Genomic DNA, 21,051 nt, shown 5'->3' on the forward strand with positions numbered 1-21,051 from the left:
AGGGGAAAGGGAAAGAAAATAATTTATACAAATTATTAATAAGTTTTAGTGTTAGAAGTATAGCATGTTAGATACTGATTTAATACATGTATCATGGGACGATGTTAAAGTTCAAAGCCGTAACTGAGCAGTCTCCCAGGTTGTATACTTAATAACATGCACTGATTTACAGTATAATGTTTTAATTATGCTATTGAACTATGTCCCAGACATCTTGAATGAAGGTATAAAAAAAGATTATAAACTTCTTAATGAGAGCTTGAATTGCTCTGGCCACATCCTAGAGGAATATAATAACATCTGTTTTTAGAGAATGGTGATTTAAGGCTTTCAAAATTTCGTTGTTGAGTAAATTAATGGATATGATACACATCACTGTTAATTCCATTTGGTGACCTCACTTTCCTTTGAAATGCTATGGATTTTTTAAATTTTGAATTAATTCTTTTATTTTAAACCTCTATTTGATATACTTGATATGCAAAGTATATCAAATAGAATGACACAACCGTATGTATTTCAATCATATTTGCTCTTCAATGCCACCTAATAAAGTATTGATGCTCCAGATTTTCATATAACTCATAAATAACTTTAGACCATCCATCAACACTTGTACCATTAAGCAGAGAAAAGCCCATAGTCAATGGGAAACTATCAAACAACATCTTCGAATTGTCAAAGAGAATATCTTCATTTTCGAAATCTGCCTATAAAAACAAATGTAATTTTGTCTCCAAAGTCACCACAATAGACTGATGGACAATAGGTCATTATGCTGTATGTTTTTAACTTCTTCATCTATACTAAATACTGTATGTTACATGAATCTGTATATTTGTAGGGCTTGCTTAAATAATAATAATAATAAAACTTTCTTTATATTGCATACATCAGTGTTGGTTATATGTTTCTTCACCATGAACTGAAGACGTTAATCATTTCCTAAATGCTAACTTACCCAAGCAATTTGTAGTAGACCATATATTATTTTTGATTCAGAGGAGAATAGATGGAAAAACTTGAAAATTATTAAAAAGCAAACAAATATGATTGGCAGAAATAGTATTTTGAAGGCATTCTACCAGAAGTTTTAACTAATTTTCATGCAACCATTGACAGATCTGTGCACTAAGATGCTAGAAAAAGGCCTCCCCAAATCCAGAAGGAAGGCAAGAATAATAGTAACGTCTAAACCAAAGAGCTGTTTTAGGAAATAGTGACGGTGGTATAGCCCATATAACCAAGACAATAAGGTTTTGGCTTCTCTCTTTGCTGAAGATAACAGAAAATTGCATCAAGACATTCAGCTGGATGAAAACAGGTTTATACTAGAGATATGCAGATACCCTTGAACCAGGTAGAGGCATCTTCTATGAATAGAACTCTGCTTGCAGAAAGATTCCCGTCAAATGTCCAGGGATCCTTGTACTACCACAGCCTACTAAATTCAGCAACATTACCTGGCTGATGTGTAGTGTTTTGAAAGAGCTTGAAGAGATGTCCTGGGAAGGAGGCCAGGTGAAGGACTCTCTTTCTGTTAATCCACTTTTCCTTACCTAAAACTGGATCCACCCCACTGATGCTGATCCTGCCTTCCACTCATGATGTATCGCTTCCTAATCATCAGAGTGAAGGCAGATCTATGGACAATGGTTGTCTAGCACTGGCCACAAGAGACAACTCATCTGCTCTCACAGACATGTTTCTTCCTTAGGTCCAATCTGAAGTACATCACGATCATAACACATAATTCTGTGATCCTGAGTCTCTGTATTTTCTCTCAACCATACATCTGGATTCATGTAAAACTAGACTATGTTTATGTTGGGCAATTTCTGAATACTGAATTCTGATGTTCTTAACCTGCAAAAAAAAATCTTCCATGTTGATTCCTTACACGCCATGCAAATACTGTGTGTAATGGAAAAACATAATTTTGAGGACATTTTAAAAATGTCCATGTAAATTCACTTTTGGTTTGGCTTTCTTCGCCACGTGGTCAACCATATACTGAGGATTTTCTTCTTCTTTTTAGCGATATTTGGAAAACATTAACAAATGGATAGTCTACAAAGAGAAATGAACCTGTATCGAATGCTCAGGGATTTGGTTGCAAATTAAACAAAGAAACAAAATCAGACATTTCTTCTATTTTTCAGTTTCCTTCCAATTTTTTTGTTAAAAAAAACAACAACTCAGAGGCCCACGCTTTTTCTTGTCTAGTAGGTTGAATGCCTTGCTTCAAATTATATTGCCTTGAACTAGGATGTGTATTTTTGTTGATTATATTGGCTTCATATAGGAGGCACTTCAGCTGAAGAATTTGAATTGTCTACTGCCAGAATGCTGAAATGCCAAAATTATTTGGAAATAAACAATTCAGAATAATGTGCCTCAAATGTGCACTCTCTTAAAAAACAAAATGGTGGTTTTCCCTTCCCACAAATACTTGTCTTAGACTGTTATGGCTAATCTATTTGCAGCAATATAGTCTTTGAAATCCCTACCCACTAGTAAGGAGGCTTTCTAGCTCAGTGCAATAAAAAAATAGTCCTAAAATTAATCCTTGGCACCCAGATTTAAAGGCATTCATCTAGAATAGCTGGCCAGACACCTTGAACACTGAGTCAAAGTAAAGCGTACTGGGTTTAATGTAAAGATAGTCTGTCTCAATATAGACAGGTTCCTACTGGGATCTTGATATAGTGTAGTCTAGCACAGCCAGACTCTTCTCAAGTATTTTCTGTGATGCTGCTAGTCCATGATTAAAATTGGTTATAACAATATAAGATTCCTTTACCACAGTTTTACTAGTTATTTGTTACAAGCTGAACTGGTGCTCATTACAGTATTGTCCTCTTCATCGCTGCAGTCGGGTCCATTCTCTTGGTCTGTTGTTAAGTCTGGGTGGAAGATTATGACATCTTGATCAATCTGTACATGCAAGTTGGGTGATGGCTCCAGCCATGAGGCCATGTAATGGAAAGCTAACTGTGGCAGACATCTTATGGATTACTTCCAACTAGAGTAAACCAATTCAATCAATTGTTGAATTGTATGTCAATATGTAGACAAATTCCATTAATTCAATGGGTTTACTTTAGTTGGGACTAACAGCAGGATTTAGGGAAATAAAACAGTGATAAGAAATTGTGGTGTAGTGGTTTCCATGATGTACTAGAACTCCAGGAGACCATTGTTCACATCCCCCTTCAGCCATGGAAAGACACAGGTGATCTTGGGCAGGTCAGGATCTCTCTGCTTTAGAGGAAGGCAATGACAAACCTCCTCTGAAGAAATCTTACCAAGAAAATAATATAAGATAACCATGAGCTGGAGTTGACTTGAATATAATGAAGTACTATGAAAAGGCTAATCATGCAGGCTAGGAAACAGTTGCAGATACTTTTGCCAGGTAGCTATGGACACAACTTTGATTATGATGTAGATAAACCAAGGGGTCATGTCTGGGGGAAAAAAGCTTAACTCATGAAAACACGATTGGTCAGGGCTTGAACAGACAGGCCCAAATAAAGCTGCTTCGGGTCATTTTGGAGGTATGCTGTTTAAATGACACCTGCATCTTAAGAGTTCAGAAGCTGTGCCAAAGCAGCGCTCCAGTTCTTAGGACTGGAGCTTGGCTTTGGTGTGGCTTCCGGCCTCTTAGGACGATGCATGCATAATTTAAACAGCATACCTCCAAAGTGACCCAAAGCAGCTTTATTTGCGCCTGTCTGTTCATGCCCTCAGTTTCCTTTAATACTGAACTGGAAAATCAGCACTTGAAAATAACTTCCCCTCTCTTCTTTTTAAGGAACTATATGAAGCAACAGAAGAGATGGCCAATGGAAACCTTTATTTCTCAAAAGGTACAACCCAAGATTCTTATGTTGTTTTGAGGGATTTGCTATGAATGTCTACTTTTGATCAGTCACATGTTTCACTCAAGTGATGCAGCATGACAAGCTTTCCTCACACACAAACACACATAGTAGTACTTTGCTTGGAAATGAAACTTATTTCCACATGGAAAGAGCCAATTGAGTGAGTGTGATTGCTGCATGATTCAGATCTTCAAATCAACAGACAAAAATAACATGATCCAGTCATTGAAACTGTCGTTTCAGGTGAACGCGGTAGCTGACATTTTTAATGTTCGTCTTCAGTTTTGCCAATTTTCCCACTGAAGGCAATGATGAAATGATTGTAAGAATTGCTGCACCTTTAAAGAAATAGGATGAAGACATAAAAACTCCCAAACCTGTGGGCTATTAAAATTTTTCAGTGGGATCCAAAGAGCCATGGGTGGAGCTCCTTTACACATGCTGGGGCTTTTGAGTGCTCTGATTGCACCCTTAAATTCCTTGTATCCACCCCAAAAAGAAAACCTGACAATTTTGAAATCAGTTCAGAGCAACCTCCAGTGTAAGATTAATTACTGACATTGAAACATGGATCAGGACTGGCAACACATGCAGAAATTTTGGGTTGTATCCATGACATTCAGTCTATGAAATTACACCAGAACTGGTAACAAATAATCAGATGCAAATATTTAGGATGAGAACCCAGTTACTCAGACTTGGTCTAACTAAAAAACTTATCAAGTGGGTACAGTGTTGTAGCTCCATACCACTTCAGATTTCAGGTGAGGCACTATATGTTTGAAATTGTTCCCTGCAGGGAGAAAATAATCTGGGTACAGAAAACTAGCACAGCAGAGGGGAAGCTAGGTTAGGCACATTCTAGTTTTTGATGTGCAAGGTTAGTCTTTCTTGATGTTCTTGTTTTTGTTATCTGGAGGATCATTAATAGTGAATACAGTAAGTCTGGCAATACTGAGGACTGTATTACATGATCTGCAGTTTTTATTCACCAGGTCTTGGAAGTGAAATTAAAGTACCATATTTGAAAAGGTTTAGTTAGGCTTCTCACATTCCCATATGGGGGAGGCTCTGGATCTGTGGCAGAAGCTTTACTTTTTAGAAAAACATCAATCTATGGAATGAAATAGCTATCATATTTTAAGTTCTCCTGCCTCTCCATGTAATATTTACACCGAACTGTTATCTCATCTGATCCTATTTCTCCCTCCACTAATAGAGGAATTATATCATCTGGAGGGGGAATAGGAAAATATGCCATCCTGATATTGCACGGGGCAATTAATGTATTTCATATTTTAATAAAAATTATATAAATTACTCTTCTAAAAACTGAAACTGTTATACTTTGTTATTTGTACTTTCCCAGATTTGGTATATAGTTCTCCAAGCTAAAAAGAAAAAAAATCCTTCAAAATTGTATATATTAAGGGAAAGTATGGACAAAAATATCCATATAATAATGGTGCCTTGCAGATGGCAAAAAATGTAGATGGTCACACTCCATATTACTCAATTGTATCAACACAGACATATGCATGGGGCACTATTGAACAATATGGGGCATGATGAGCGGTCAAAGATGTGGATTGCTAGCCCACGAATAAGAAGGGTTCACTTTACAAGGAAAATGTATATGAGAAGCAAAATTGGATGTAAAATGTATATATTTGCAGAAATCTGCACAAAACAGCATATTAATTTTTATGTTCAGTTTTTTAAATATGCTCAATTTCATGTGGAAACTGGATGTAAGATGCAAAAATGAAAAACTCACTGAAACAGAAATTAATAGATTTGTCCATCCCTAACTTATCATAACTGCCTAAGGGGTTTGACAGACCACCCTGAAAGGGCAGGCTGGAGGTGCCCATTTTTGCCCCGAGGGACGCCGCAGCAGCCAGACTGCACAGCATCTGTCTGCACCAGAAAGAACCTGCTAAAAGAGGGTTCTTTTTTGTTCCCGCAGCAGATGCCATGCGTCGATGATGCAAACATGGTGCCATGATGTGTGGATGCGGTGCAGCACTTGCATCATCATGGCGGCCTCCGTGTAACGGGAGGCTGCTATGATGGCACTGGTGCCATGTGGTAAGGCTCAGGAGCGTGCGGATACTCCGCATTCCAAAGTCCTAATTCTGGCCCCGGGTCACTGCAAGCCAGCAGTCTGTATCAGGCCTACATATTACAAGAAGAAAAGGAGAACATGACAGCAGACTTCCATACGGAATATCTAGTCCAACTGATAGCAGAAAATAGAAAACATGGACCAAAATAGAAGGGAAGTTTATCCATGATATTGAGAACTAGGCCTGCAACACTAATCCCCTAATCCCCTAAACAAAACAAAACAAAACAAAAAAACATTACCACCCCCAATTCTGATAATTCACAAATGTGCTCTAACACTTTCTCTTCAGAATAAAGCTGGAGGGCCTTTAATTCAGTTAAGACACATCCCCACCCAATGCTTTGGAGTGTTCCCCCCATATGCAACAGAAACACAGAGAGACCCTTAAGAAAGAAAGAAAGAAAGAAAGAAAGAAAGAAAGAAAGAAAGAAAGAAAAGGCCAATCCATGTTTTGCTTAACTGTGTTGCCTACAGCATGCAATATCTTCCTATACCTCCACAGACCTTCTGCCTTAGCTCTTTGAGGAAGTATGTGTTCAAAGGGTACTTCATATGTAATTCTTCCCAACACTTTGAGGCAGCTGCAGGAGGCATGGACATGGGGCCCAGTATAGAAAACTGGTAATAGTGATCATCAGCTGTTCATGAGGGAGAGCTGAGGTCTAGATTTTACTTCTGCCTGTGAAATACCTGATCAGTATGTATGTATATATGTATGTATTTTTTCAGATGGCACCAGCATATTACCCTGTGCTTGTGGGTTCAGATACTCTGACAGGGGCCTGAACATGAAGAAGGAAGCATACAATAGACTGGTCAAAACTAGCTACACATACAACACAATGCATGAAACCGTGGCAGAAAAGAATTATTTTTTCATCTTTGCAGCAACAAAAGAGTTATGTATCTTTGACTTATCATATGCATAACATAGTGGTATTTCAAGATTTTTGAGGCCACTTGCTGTTAAACTTTCTGGGAGCACTGTGAACATGAGCAAAGTAGAGAATCCAGGTCAAAGAAGTGAATGGAACGGATTGGTTTCTGTTTGCTTTACACAAAGAAATAAACATTTTTCCACTGCTTCCAATTTAGGAAAACAGAACCCAAAAATGGAATACCAGTTAAAATCCAGATAAACCTTTTACTGCCCTCAGTCCCAGTAAAAGGTCTTCTTTGGCACTTGAGAATGATCACAAGTATTTTGCCTTTTTTATTCATAGAGAACAAAATTTACAAAGTCATTCATACATTTTGTCTTTTCTTTTTTTGTATTTTTTGTTTGTTTGTTTTTTACTGACTTCGAAAATTGGGAATATTCAAAATACACTTTTTACCCCACTTCATTCTTTCGTTATTTACAGGTATGTACAAGAAAAATGTAAGAGTTTTTTTTTAATTGTATTAAAAATCTTTGCTGGTTGATTTCATTATATGGATGTTCCGTGGGATGGCTCCATGGCTTCTGGAATGACCCCACCTGGCACAGACTGAAATGACATCGGGATGGGGGTTTTCACAGGGCTCTGACGAAATAGTCCTCCATTTGGTGATCTGTGTTTGCACTGTATAGAGGGCATGGTGGCTGAGCTGCTAAGAGGCAGTGGCAGGTTGCTACCAGAGGCACCTGTGAGTGTCCTACTGGCCCCATGAGTTGTCTGTTCTGGTAAAAATGAGGTGACAGAAAGTTGTGTGTTCTGGTATTCACGGACAGGCTCTAGGGTCTGACTAGGTGGCAAGCCACCAATCTCCAAGGCTGAGATTTCAATGGAGGCTGGAGAGAGTTGCTTGTGAGCTAAGTCTTCATCAATTAAACTGTTCATACGCCTGTGGACGTGCTCCAGGTTCACTTCTTTATCCTGTGTGAAAGGAAGAAAGTGGCAATTAACCCAAATGCACGACAAGGTTCACCACCAGGCAAACAGATGATGACGTATTTGTCTAAATAGTATTTAATTTGCATTTTCACCCACAGACAAAAATATCAATAGTTTTTTGGTGGGTTTTTCAGGCTATGTGGCCATGTTCTAGAAGAGTTTATTCCTGACGTTTCGCCAGCATCTGTGGCTGCCATTTTCAGAGAAGATAACAGCCACAGATGCTGGTGAAACATCAGGAATAAACTCTTCTAGAACATGGCCACATAGCCCGAAAAACCCACAAAAAAACCTATGGATGCCGCCCATGAAAGCCTTTGACTTCACAAAAATATCAATCTTTGTTGGCCACAGGATTCAGACCACTTTTACAGTCTACTTAGAAGCAGATCAGGGGTAGACAAAGTGCAGCTCTGAAGCTGCATATGTCACTATGATGCCGATTTTGCAGCATTCAGCCTCTCTAGAGTCCCTGGATCATCCTTTTGGGGGGCAAAAATGGGTTAATTAGCTCTCTTAGAACCTGTTTAAAATCTTCTTCCCCCAATTGTTCCAAACCCAAAGTTAACTTTGGTGACTTCAACCTTTTATGTCATGGTTCTTTGGTATTTGTGGTGGTCTGTGCAACCATCCCCCTGGAAGGTCCCAGTGGCAGAAAATTGATCCCTAAACCTTCCACACTTGCCCAACACTGAGCTAGACAAAGCATCCCTAACCTGATATGTACTAAGTTTAAAATAGTTTTTGCTACCTACTGGAATGAAACAGCATAGTGATTTCAAACACGTAGTAGTAGATAGCGAGTGGACTAGACTTAGCTTAGTGAGCCACAGGTTGTTCAGGCTTGCCTGAAAACCTGGGCCCCAAAGGTTGACAGATGGCGGGATTTGGCTAAATGCAGATTTAGGTAATTTGCCTAGCAGAAGTTAATGTTCCCTTCCTATCCCCTTGGTAGTACCTTTAGTCCCCTACAAATATTACAATGCCAAATTTTCTTTCATAATAAGGAGAGGAATTGAGCTAAGACAGCTTCCTCTATATTTCTGAAATATATTTTCCTCCATTGAAGGGATATGCTCTTCCTTTTGCACCACAGATTAATCTATCTAACAGAATCACCTAGTCTTCTACATAACATTTTCAAGGAATTCAACATTAGAAGGGCTACTATAAGGATGCCATAGGCCAAAAGCAGTAGGGAAAGCTGGTTCCATAAGCCCTGATACACACACTTAAGTCTGGATCCAACCAATTGTTGGATTTCTACTGCTTTGTCTCTAATTGTGGCTTTCTATAAACCCATGAACAAATCCAGGTAAAACATAGGCATGTGATTGTGGATATGTAAATGATGGACTTTTCACACACTTAAAAATTCAAACATCTCCTTTAAGTCTTGCTGTAGACTCTCATACTAGCAGAATGCCATTTGATTATACTGTTGTACACCACTGCAAACAGGTTTTATGTGGCCAAGCTGCAATCCTTGAGTTTTTCTGAGTTTGCAGAAAATCCAAAATTAATGTCAGCAGTACCACTCGATTACATGATGTTTTCTAACACATGATAATGCTTCCCCCTTTTCATTGTTCCATTTCTTAAAGTGAAGTGTTGCGCGTGAAATAGTCTTGTGGACTGAAATATATGTGGAGAGAAAGGAGGCTCATCATGATGGTACAGATAGTTTAGCAATCTTTTTGATAGGAAGTCAAATGGAAGGTGAGTGAGGAGGAACCTAACAGTGATTAAGAATTAATTAATGGTAAAAAGAAAAAAAGGTGACTTGCCATCAACAAAATTCTTATAAGCAGAGTTTTAAAAAATGACAGAGGGAGAAATAAGCACTAATATTTCAAATTAGTGGAGTGGGATTATATGAATAGATGCAGAGGAAAGTCAGGAGGAAAAGAAGAAGAAGAGGAAAGGAGAATGTGAAACAACTTATACTGGACATGCGTGTAACGTGGCCAATGATGTGCAGTAATGATACCCATTTTCAGGAACCTGAGAGGGCAGGAGGTCTATGTGATCTGCAATTTTGTCCTTTAGCTATGTATAGTCCCAGCTTCCTCCCACAGACTTTCCTATTGTGTCAGCCCACACTGTTCCATTAATGTCTGTAACCATGAAATGATGTGGGACAGGATAATGATCTTGTTATTCCTCATACCAAGTCTATTTGCCCACATAGAGTGCCAGTAATGGCAGGAAAAGCAACTGTGTCATCAGCCCATCCACATACATGGGGTTATAACAACCAAACCACTACTTTGACATAGTACAGACTTGAAGCACTTGTTGCAGTGTAAGAAAAACTCCTCACCAGATCTGGTGGGGGAAACCAATTTCTTATTTTTCTTTCAAATAGATCCTCTCTTTGACAATTTGAGAGAAGTTCAGCTGTGAATCAATTTTGTTGACTGACAACAAATACTTTTCTAAGTGTCATGAGGCATACTGACAACACCATCATCTTCACCCCTGTTTGTTGTGATCCATTTCCCTGCCACCATGTATCCACTCTCAGATATTTTGGGAGGAAGATATGCTGGTTGGGGGTGTCTTGGAGCTGTCGTCCAAAAGGTTTTCAAAGCTCAGGGTATAGTTTTCTATTATCAGTCATAACCCAGAAACTGCTGCCTAGCCTTTCTATCTCTGTGGGTAAACAGGAAAGTGTCTTGTACAGGCCCAACATGACTGATACCTTGAGGGATATTAGTTGTATTCTCTTTTTTATTACTGTCCAATTTGTCTACTTCATTTCAGTTGCAACTCACTCTTTCAAAAATTTACATTGGAAAAGAGGTTTACCTATAAAAATCTGCCTGCTGAAGGAAAGAAAAGGGTATAACATATTTATTTTGTTCCCGTTTTAAAAAACATTGAGTATGCATTATTATGCCAAAATTGACTGAATGAACATTTAGTATTTAATATAAATTAATTTATAACTTCATTAGTCAAAGTTTCAATGTAAGGTTAAATCTGTTGGTGTAATATGTCTTCAAGCAAAAGAAAAATATTTTGACTGACAGGTGACAGATGAGTATTGACAACTGGAATATTTGGTTGGTTGAGAGTTATGGTTGAAGCAGCAGTGTATTTGCTGTGTGTGTTTGGGCTAGGTTTGTGAAGCAGACTTTGAAGTTGATTATGTCAGAGAGGTGTGTGTGCGCACGCGCATGTGCTATATTATATTGTGTATGTATGTATGTGTGTGTGTATTAACTGAATATAAAAGCCTCCAGGAACTTTGGACGATTCAACTGTCTGTGATTGTTTCTTTAAAGTGTGAAAAGTGGTCAGTGCACTGGCATTACCAATAGCGGGATGAGGGTTTGCTTTTATACTCTGCTGTGTACACCGTTTTTGGCTGTAGCTGAGTAATTTTTGCCCAGACCACACCGGAAGTTGGCCTTTTCTCAAATATAATTACTGACTGATAAAATCATACTACATAGATAAATGCAAAATAAGATTCAGTGGAGTACAGTAATTTAACACTGCCATCTGATTTAGTTGAATATCTCATAATCCTACATAAAATTTTCTGGCTGCATTCTGCATGCAGTTTTGCTGGGATTAGTTTAGCAATTATTGCCTTCTGTTAAATCTAACTGGGACTATACCTAATTTAAGAACTTTTGTATGTGCTGTCATTTGTGAGGATATTAAGTGTGGTCATGAAGCTTCTGTTTATGTAAAATAATATTTATGTGTTTACAGTTTTATAATCATTTACTTATGTGTGTATCTGTTAATTTTCTTTTTTTGCATATCATTGTTTGACAATGTGCTCTGTATATATGAATGTCATAGAATAAAATACTGATGACCCTCAACATGTCAACAAATATCACCAAATATCATTGTCCTGTACAGTAAGTTTAAGTTTGTACATCCCTGGAGACATAAGCAGGTGTGATGATCCCCTGTGGTCCAAGCAACCCAAACAGCGGCCCTGTCTTGGCACTTAGTCCCAGCAGACCCTTTATCTTCCCCCAGATCTCCTGTTCTTGGTTCACACTCCCTGCGAAGTTGAATGAGACTCTTGGAGAACTTCGAATCATGCTGCCACTGTCCAGTAAATTTATAATAACCTTTCCTTAACACACACTGGGACTTGTTAAGGATTTATAGTTCCCTTCCCTTTCGAAACTAAGCAAGTGGTAACCGAACTAAGGCATGTGTACAGAAGTGTAGGAATAGTAGATACTTTCAAAGAAAATATTTATTCTATTAACAAAAATAATATAAATCATACAAGGTCTTTTGACCTTGCAGGTACAATACCTATAGTTATCAGAGATTCATTTCAAGCAAGCCAACAAAATAAAATTAATAAAGCCTAACCGTTCTAACTGACACATTCCTAAGTAACTAATACAGAGATGGAATCTTCTGGCCCAGATGGGGTTGAGATGTAGTTACTGGCCTTGGCTTAGCACAAACTGCCTTCCTGAAGTATGCTTTCTTGACACAGGCTCAACCCTGCAGTTTTTCCCAACTGGCAAGACCCACATCAAGGGAGATACTCCCACTGCAGACTCCCCACTGCAGAAGCTCCTCCAACTGAACTCAGAGGCCTTTTATATCCCTCTGTTGGAAGCTTCTGGAAGGAACTCTTGCTCCTGGTCACTGATTGGCCAAGCGGGCCTTCCATTAACTGTGATGTAATTACCCATTTGCATGTACTTCCCTCCCAGCATAGCTCTTTATTGCCTGACAGAAGTCTTCAACTAACTGGAGGCCCAGTCATTACAGCAGATATGTACAAAACAGTTTCCTGTGTTGAACAGGCAACATATGCAGATAAATCACTTCAAGGAGATTCTGGCCAGTGTACTATGATGGTGTAACTATGCTGCCATATGTGGCAATAGCAGGCGAAAAAAAGGCAATGTGTTCAGAAGCCATAAAAAATGTATGTATTGGAGAAATAGTCTGCTTGGTAGGGATGGAAAGTATATTCAAACATTTTTTTCAGATACTGAGATACCCAGATGAGAAGAATCCTGGACTGATGAGAATTTTTGCAGTTTGGGATTTATTCTGTGCAAAATTCATAAGTGGTTGTTTGGTGCAGAAAATGAATTTTCTGTGCAGGAAACAGCATTTTATCTGTGGAAAATAATATTTCAGTGCAGAAATATCAGTTTTTGCACAGCAAATGCTATAATTGGGGATTTATTCTATGCAAAATTCAGATGCGGTTGATTTGCACATAAAACAGCATTTTCTGACACAGAAAATGGCATTTTCTGTGCAGAAATGGATATTTATGCATTGAAATATTATTTCTCCCTGTGAGTGGGATAGTACTGCAAATATCATTTCCTGTTGCTACAGTCTTCAGCACCTGAGAAACATTTTTGGTCAGGATACTGTCAGGCTGCAAAGGTAGGTTTTTAGGTTATGCTTAGTTATATATAACCATAAGTGTGAAGACCCAGCAGTTGCGAGAACCTAAGTCCAACCTACAGTCTTGAAACTGCTGAACAGGAGAACAGGTATTGTTTGCTTGACTTACTGGCAACTGCATTCTCTATTGTTTTCATTATGTTTTGTTTTAAGTCATATTGTTAGCCACCTTGCGTCACATATTAAGAGAAAGGCAAAATATAAATGTAGACTAAGAGCCTATATCACAGATGTAGTTGAAAATACTTGCTTATGTATTGTCTCGTAACTCTCCAAACCTACCTTAAGAGCCAGCAGCCACACTGAGCAATGGAGGTCTCTTATGCTAGTGACAGGGCTACAGTAGGATGCTGTTTCCAGGTGCCTTCCACCAGCAGTCTTTGGTGAGATATTCAGAAGCAGGTACCTGTTAGGTCTTCTTAGTCTACTGCAGATTGCTGGTGGGAAGATGCTGGAAACATCCCAATCGCCATCAGAACATATTTCCGTCACTTGATGCAGCTGCTGGCTCTTAAGTTAGCTTGGTTGGGGAGCATTTACAATCCTGACAATAGTGCCACAATCAAAAACATAAATGCCTAACAGTTATGGATGTGTAGATCTAGCTTATGAATTTTTAACCACTCCACAGGATGCCAGCCTAAATAAACAAATAAATAAATGTAATGTAATGGAACCTAGTCTTGCTCATCCCGATCTACTGTGAGACTACGTATTCTTAAAGGTTTTTTTTAGTTTGCCAACATAGGTGGTCAATTAGTTTCTTATAATGAATTCTCTTTTTTTGCAATAAACAGCTAATAGATTGTTATGTTACATTTTGAACATTATAGTTATGTGCCTTCAAGTAATTTCTGATTTATGGCAACCTTATGGCAAACCTATCATGGGGCTTTCTTGGCAAGATTTGTTCAGAAGTTTGCCATTACTTTCCCCTGAGGCTAAGAGAGTGTGACATGCCCAAGGTTTGCCACTCCCTTCCCCTGAGGTCAAGAGAGTGTGACTTGTCCAATGGGTTTACATGGTCAAGCTAGAAATCAAACCTTGGTTCTCTAGGGTCATAGTCCAATACTCAAAACAGTATGCCACCACAACATAACATAGAATAACTTTTGTAGTGTAGTTTATTTGGTTATTTCTAAAGCTGCAGGGTGTGTGGCCTCACTGCTTTGATGTCTTTTTTTGTACCACAGATCAAGGTCTTTCAGCAGGTTTAAAATAATAATAATAATGGACACATAACTATTTTAGTTCCTTTAAAAGAATGAGAAATTAAGGAATTCCCATATATATATGTTGTATATATAGATATATATCGTTTAAGCCAGGCAGCACCACAGCCAAAGATTTTCTGAGGCACAACAGGCCGGTGAGCTTGAGAATTACAAATGCACCATTTTCCTAGTCACAATGTGCACTTAGATACGCAGGTAGACAGGTCTTGCTGCAATGGCTTTTATCAAGTTGCCCTTGACCCAGAGCGCACTGCACTTATCATTTCCCATCACTCCAGTCTGCAGCACATCATATACCCTTCAGCTGGGGCACTGCTTGGCTGAAGAGGTATAATTTGGGGGTTTTTTTTGGTCAATAACAGCTGTAGATGTTCTCTCCCTCCCTCCCTCCCTCCCTCCCTCTCTCTCTCTCTCTATCTATCTACCTGAGAGAGACATTTTCTTTGAGACCTGGAACTATAGCTACTTATGAAAAAAAAATCTATAATTACTTTTAAAAAGTAACTTTCCAAGCTCTGTCAACAGAGAAAACAGCAATCACCAAGGAGTAACCATTAGGATCAGAAGTAGTAACCTTCAATCAATGATAGCTGGTGTGAAGTCGAAGGCTTTTATGGGTTGGCATCCATTGTTTTTTGTGGGTTTTTCGGGCTATGTGGCCATGTTCTAGAAGAGTTTATTTCTGATGTTTCACCGGCATCTGTGGCTGGCATCTTCAGAGAATGAAGGATCTTCTCTGAAGTTGCCAGCCACAGATGCCAGCGAAACGTCAGGAATTAACTCTTCTAGACACGGCCACATAGCCGAAAAACCCACAATAAACTAATGATAGCTGGTTTCAGGACAGTACAGAAGAGTGTCTTTTTATTGTGTATGAAATGTTCTGGCATGTTCTTTCACTGTAAATGAACAAGTCTGATCCACCTGGCTGTAGCTGCGGTTATTATAAGTTAGGCAAGGCGTTCAGGAGGTAAGACAAAACTTTTGAAGCTGAAAGAAATGAGAGTGCAAAATGAGCTCGGAAAAGGGGCATTAACCAAAATGAGCTTGGGAAAAGGGTGTTATGGCTAAACAAAATGGCTTTTATGAGACTTTGTGAAGATTTGTTGGGTGCTAGAATATTGCTGCAGCTAGGAAGCCTCTATCCATTCCTCAACAATTTTAATTAACTTTAGAAGTTTATGTAACAATATGTGAGATTCTTCCCCCCAGTAGAGTGGGTGTTATTGTTATGTAACTATGAAAACCTACACACTCATCTATAGATATAGATACAAAATGGAGATATCATGGTGCTTATATAAACATACAGGACAAATTTACAATATTCACCATCACTTTAGGAACAGGAGCCAATTTGTACGTCGTTTGTTCTGCTTAATTCAACACTTCTATAAACAGGAATCTGCTCTGAGTGAAATGGTGAAAAAGTGGAAAGTTCTTGTTTATCAAACAGTTTGCGTCTCCTGGTTGGAATTTTTTTGCAGGGTGGGAGTATGGTGGGATGTGGTGGGTAAATCTTTGTGGCTACGTGTATATGGACAATTATTTGAGTTCCATAAACCATGTAAATATGTTACTCCAATGGTCTTCTCAATGGAGGAAAGCTTATCTGTGTATAGTGTGGTTTCACTTGGATAGATCCTGGTTATTGTTGTTGTTGTGTGCCTTCAAGTCATTTCCAACTTATGGCGACCTTAAGGTGACCCTATCATGGGAGTTTCTTGGCAAGATTTGTTTAGAGGAGGTTTGCCATTGCCTTACCCTGAGGCTGAGAGCACATTAACTATCTCATGGTCACCCAATGGGTTTCATGGCTGAGCTGGGAATGGGACTCTGGTCTCCAGAGTTGTAGTCCAACACCCAAACCACTTTACCATGATGGCTGTGGATAGATCCTATATTATATAACATTTAAACTAACTATGGGGCAAAACAGATGGTCCTGAAGGAGTGGCTTCTGGCCATCCCTTTCATTGCCAGATCAGGGCCGTGGCAACCGCAGGCCACAGCCCCAATTCGGTGTTTTCCCAGCTCAAAAACAAGCAGGAGAAAGCCACTCCTTTTTGAGCTGGGAAAAAGCCAACTTTGCCACTGTTTCAGCAGCTTTTCAGCATTTCTGTGGTATGGCACACATAAATGATGCACTGCAGAACTGCCATGTGGCTTCCCAGAGGCCTGGGGGCATGCACTGTCTGAATGCCATGCCCTCACGTTGCCAGGAAGCTGGCTCTTACTACCGGTCTGTTTTGACCCTATCTGTATTTTATCTTTTCTGTATCCTATTACACTCTAATTCCACCCACACAACTATAGACAATGTGTGTAGATCCCACACCAGTACTAGACTTCTTTAAAGACCTATGGCGTAAATGTGGGAATTGTTTGTATGACTTACCCATCTCTGGAAGGCCAACCCTATTTTTAGGCAAAGTGAGGTGGCTGCTGCTGTTGCTCCCTTGCATTCATGGAAGTTCATGAACCTCCTCCTGCATACTAAGGTCCCTTATGTCATCATTAGTAACAGCTATTGAAAGATGTATTTAATGAACTTGCCTAGTCCCTCTTCCAGAAGTATTCTGACCAAAGACTTGGTACAAGGAAACTTTTTACTGTTGCTCCCTTACATACATGGAGGTTCATGAATCTCCAGAATGTGGAGGTTCTTTTTGTCATCAATACTAATAGCTATTGAAAGACAGACTCCATGAAGTTGTCTATTCCATCTTCAAAGGTATTTATTCTCGTGGCCATCATTTATTATTATATAAAGTAGGTAACAAACACCCCCCCGTTTTGTTTGTTTGTTTATTTGTTTTTGGTCTGGCCTGAATCTTGTATGAAACAGTTTTATTAGATTACTTTGAATTCTCATATTAAGAGAAAGAATAAGGTATTTTTTTCCTACATGATGGATTAATATACTCAGTAGTGGGGCTATTTCAACAAAGAGCTAGTTGCTGGCATAATTGAGATCATTTCCCAATTTGCTGGAGTGATTCTGTTTTGGAGTTTTTCTTTCTTTTTTATCAAAGTTTTTTTTCCCTTGTGCTGTGACAGGAATGTATTTGACAATCTGCCTAATTCATTGAAGGAAACTTTGTGGTCTTCCAAGCATATGTTGTATATACAGAGCCATTTGAGTTCTCACTCTCTGTCAAGACCACATTTCAAAATGAATGATATGTTGATGACTTCCCAAATTGCCAATAAATTCAATGCTGGAGGGGTGAATCCCATCTTACTTACACAGGTGAAATTTGTTAGCCTTAAAAAAAAAAAGGATTTTTTAAAAAACTATCCTTCAATTTTCTCACATATTTTGCCTGAGGAAGGACTTTCCAGTTCCCTTCAAAATTTGCTTTAGGCAAAATCCAATTGAAACATAACCTGTTGAAACATTTTGCTTGTATTATTATCAGTCTTTTGGCTTATTTTGTATTCTTCCAATACTTTTTAATATTTCAGTAAGGGAATTATTGTCCTAATTTCCTTTGAAATAATTTAAGAAGTGAGAGAGACAGATTGTATACACATGCATGCTTAGAGCTGGCTGACATTATGCATGAGCAAGTATTGGTCCCGAAAAGATAGACCAAAATAAAGCTGCTTCGGGTCACTTTGGAGGTATGCTGTTTAAATGATGCATGCGTCCTAAGAGTCCAGAAGCCACGCCAAAACCATGCTCCAGACCTTTTAAGATGCATACGTCATTTAAATAGCATACTTCCAAAGTGACCCAAAGCAGCTTTATTTTGGCCTGTCTGTTTGGGCCCTATTATTATTATTATTATTATTATTATTATTATTATTATCATCATCATTATTATTATTATTATTATTATATTTGTTTATATCCTGCTTTCCTCCCAACATTGAGACTAAGAGCAGGTTACAATTTAAAAGAACACTACATTTAAAAATATGCATTACCATACATTCCCATAAGACCAAAAATTGATCCCACTGGAAGTCTAGCAGACATGAAATTCTGATAGTAATCACAAGATTTTTCCTCCACTCCTCCTCTACTTAATGTGAGATAATGTAAATGTACTTCATAGCTGTTATAGTATTTACATTTACTACACTGGTGAAAAAAATCAACAGAGTTCACCTCGTGAATGTTGGTCTAACAGTGGGCAAGCTAAATTGCACTTAGGGTGCTGAATTTTGCTGATACTGGAATACACAACCCAAATCCAAGCCTGGTTCTATTCTGTGGATAGCCTTTGGAGCTTCAGAGCCAATATTCCTTCATGTCTAAATATCTCATGAGATCAAGGCAAGCATAACCACCTCATATAGATAGTCCTGGGTTCAATCCCTGGCATATGTGGTCAAACAGTTCTATGTTGCAGTGCTTAGAAAGACCTTTGGTTGAAATGCTAGAGATTTGTATGGCTGTTTGGAACAGGACTATAACAAAGGGATCAATAATGCAACACCGAACATTGCAGATAAATGGCACGAAAGGAGGATGAATGATAACATTTTCCAGTAATGAGCCCCATCAAATGAGTTTTCTGTATGCATGGCAAGTTCTGTTTGAAAATGCCAAAGTTGAATCCTATGAGAATGTATATTTTCTGCCAATGAGGTGTGTGCCTTCCTGATGGATGAGTCAAGCAGCAGGAAAGGTAAGCACATGGAGTGTTTTTAAGGCATGGTTGCAGGCACAGGATTCTTTGCAAAATTATTTTGCTCACCACACTTGAAAATTACCTTTGGACCTTAGTTTTGCAATATAGCTCATAATAGACAAAGAATATGAGTAATAAGGTTGTTTTTGTTTAGATGAGGACTGGGGTGTGCAAAATGCTATCTCATGTTCCCTCGGATGAACTTTGTTGTCCTGGATTTTCTCCCTATCACTGATCAATTGCACCCATCTATCTTTTGCATGTCACATGGCAATTAATATTCATTTTTTAGACAGCCTTGGTTTGATTTCAGGGTATTTAAGCTATAGCTCAACTGGTTTGGGAGTAGATGCCACAGAATTCATTCATCACAGTTTAAACACAACTATAATGATGCTGCAAATCAACTGAACTCTGAGTCCATTCAATCTTAAAACTAATTCTTGGAGTTGAAAATATTCTGTCTCTACATCTTAGACAGAAATGTGCTGTTTCTGTGTTTAGATGGATTTTTTCCTTAACATGTACTCTTTCATGACAACTTGTTCTTCAATCAATTTATGTTAATATTTATGATTTGTGATTCAAACAACAGCCCAGTAATAGCCAAAAACATTAAACTACTTAGAGTCTGACAGTGACTGTTTTTTGTATGATTCTGTCATATATGTGTGTTTGTGTGTACATATACACCCATGTATCTCTCTCTCTGTGTGTCATTAAAATAAATATAAGAAATATATTTATAAAAAATGTCCACCACTTTTAGGTATTGCAGAACTGATATGCAAATTTTATAGATGAATAAAACACCATTTTAGGCCTCACTTCTTTTGCAGGGGTAGCCTGCAGAAGCCATCGAAGTCAAATGAAAATTTTGGAGAGGCTGGTAAAGTTACTTTTAGGGGCTCTTTCTTCCAGAATCTTTCAGGCGGCTTTACCACTGACTATGCTGGCAATTATGGTCCAAAAAATGACCTTTTCAAGCTGAAAATAGATGTTGTGGCAAATGCTAAACAACCAGAAGTTCTGGAATAGAATTCCACTGAGGGACATATTATTGCCAATGCCTTACACACAACTGGGTGCTTAAGACAAAATTTAGGCTGGAGGGACAAGAAACAGACCTTACTACCATTTGGAATCAGTCTGTGTTTTGTCCCTCATTATTTCATCCCCTCATTGTTTCAGATACTGGACTGCTTGGATACTTCCAGCTTTTTAGAAGCTGGGAATCTTTCTTCAGGCACCTCCTGTGCCAAATAATATTTCCATCTCTACTGTAAAGGAATCTGGGGCATGTCTTAGGTCAAGAGTGGGGAAAGAGTTCTCCCCTCCAACCATCTGCAGGACCCCAAACCACTAGAATAGCATTAAAAAAACTAGGCAAAAGTTACCCATGAAATGGCCATCTGGAATGGCATTTTGCAGGAACAGATTCATCCCCCACCTCTGATACCTCCACTTAAAGGTATATGAAATGCAAAATATCACTGAAAGACTGGCCAAAAAATATCTACAATATCAAACTGGAAAGTACCTCCAGTCATACGTGGGTCACATTTTGGGCTGATTTTTGGCTCAAAATGCCACCTTGCAATTTGCTGAAGGGGTGAAAATTGTCCCCTGTCACAGTTGCCCATCCCTAATTCAAGGTGCACATACACAAACATATATATGGTGACACTCTGCCCCACAAACAAACCAATAATTTCTCGAAATTAATCTTGAAAATAACTAGCCTAGTCAAATTCCCAAAAGCTAACCAGACTGACAAGAGGACGTCTAGCACTTATCTTTTACACTAGTTCAGACCATATGTTGCAATTGTCTTCCATTCTTTCTTTAGCAGGCGTT

The 21,051-nt window shown here is 38.6% G+C and overlaps 1 protein-coding gene across 5 annotated transcripts in view; it reads right to left on the reverse strand.

The window, feature by feature from the left end:
* Positions 1-7,142: 7,142 nt before the first annotated feature.
* The window catches only part of GRID1 (glutamate ionotropic receptor delta type subunit 1), an 859,069-nt gene continuing 845,160 nt past the window's right edge, over positions 7,143-21,051 (reverse strand). For 4 of the 5 annotated variants that reach the window (XM_089510585.1, XM_089510586.1, XM_089510584.1 and 1 more), the window contains one exon: positions 7,143-7,877. In XM_089510585.1, the coding sequence (XP_089366711.1) occupies positions 7,449-7,877 (429 nt within the window). In that variant the 3' untranslated portion in view covers positions 7,143-7,448. The remainder of the gene's footprint in view (positions 7,878-21,051) is intronic. The other variant, XM_089510587.1, reaches the window with a different exon arrangement.

Source organism: Sceloporus occidentalis, unplaced genomic scaffold (assembly GCF_023333645.1).
Source record: "Sceloporus occidentalis isolate IW3139 unplaced genomic scaffold, rSceOcc1.0.p SCAF_2, whole genome shotgun sequence".
NCBI lineage: Eukaryota > Metazoa > Chordata > Lepidosauria > Squamata > Phrynosomatidae > Sceloporus > Sceloporus occidentalis.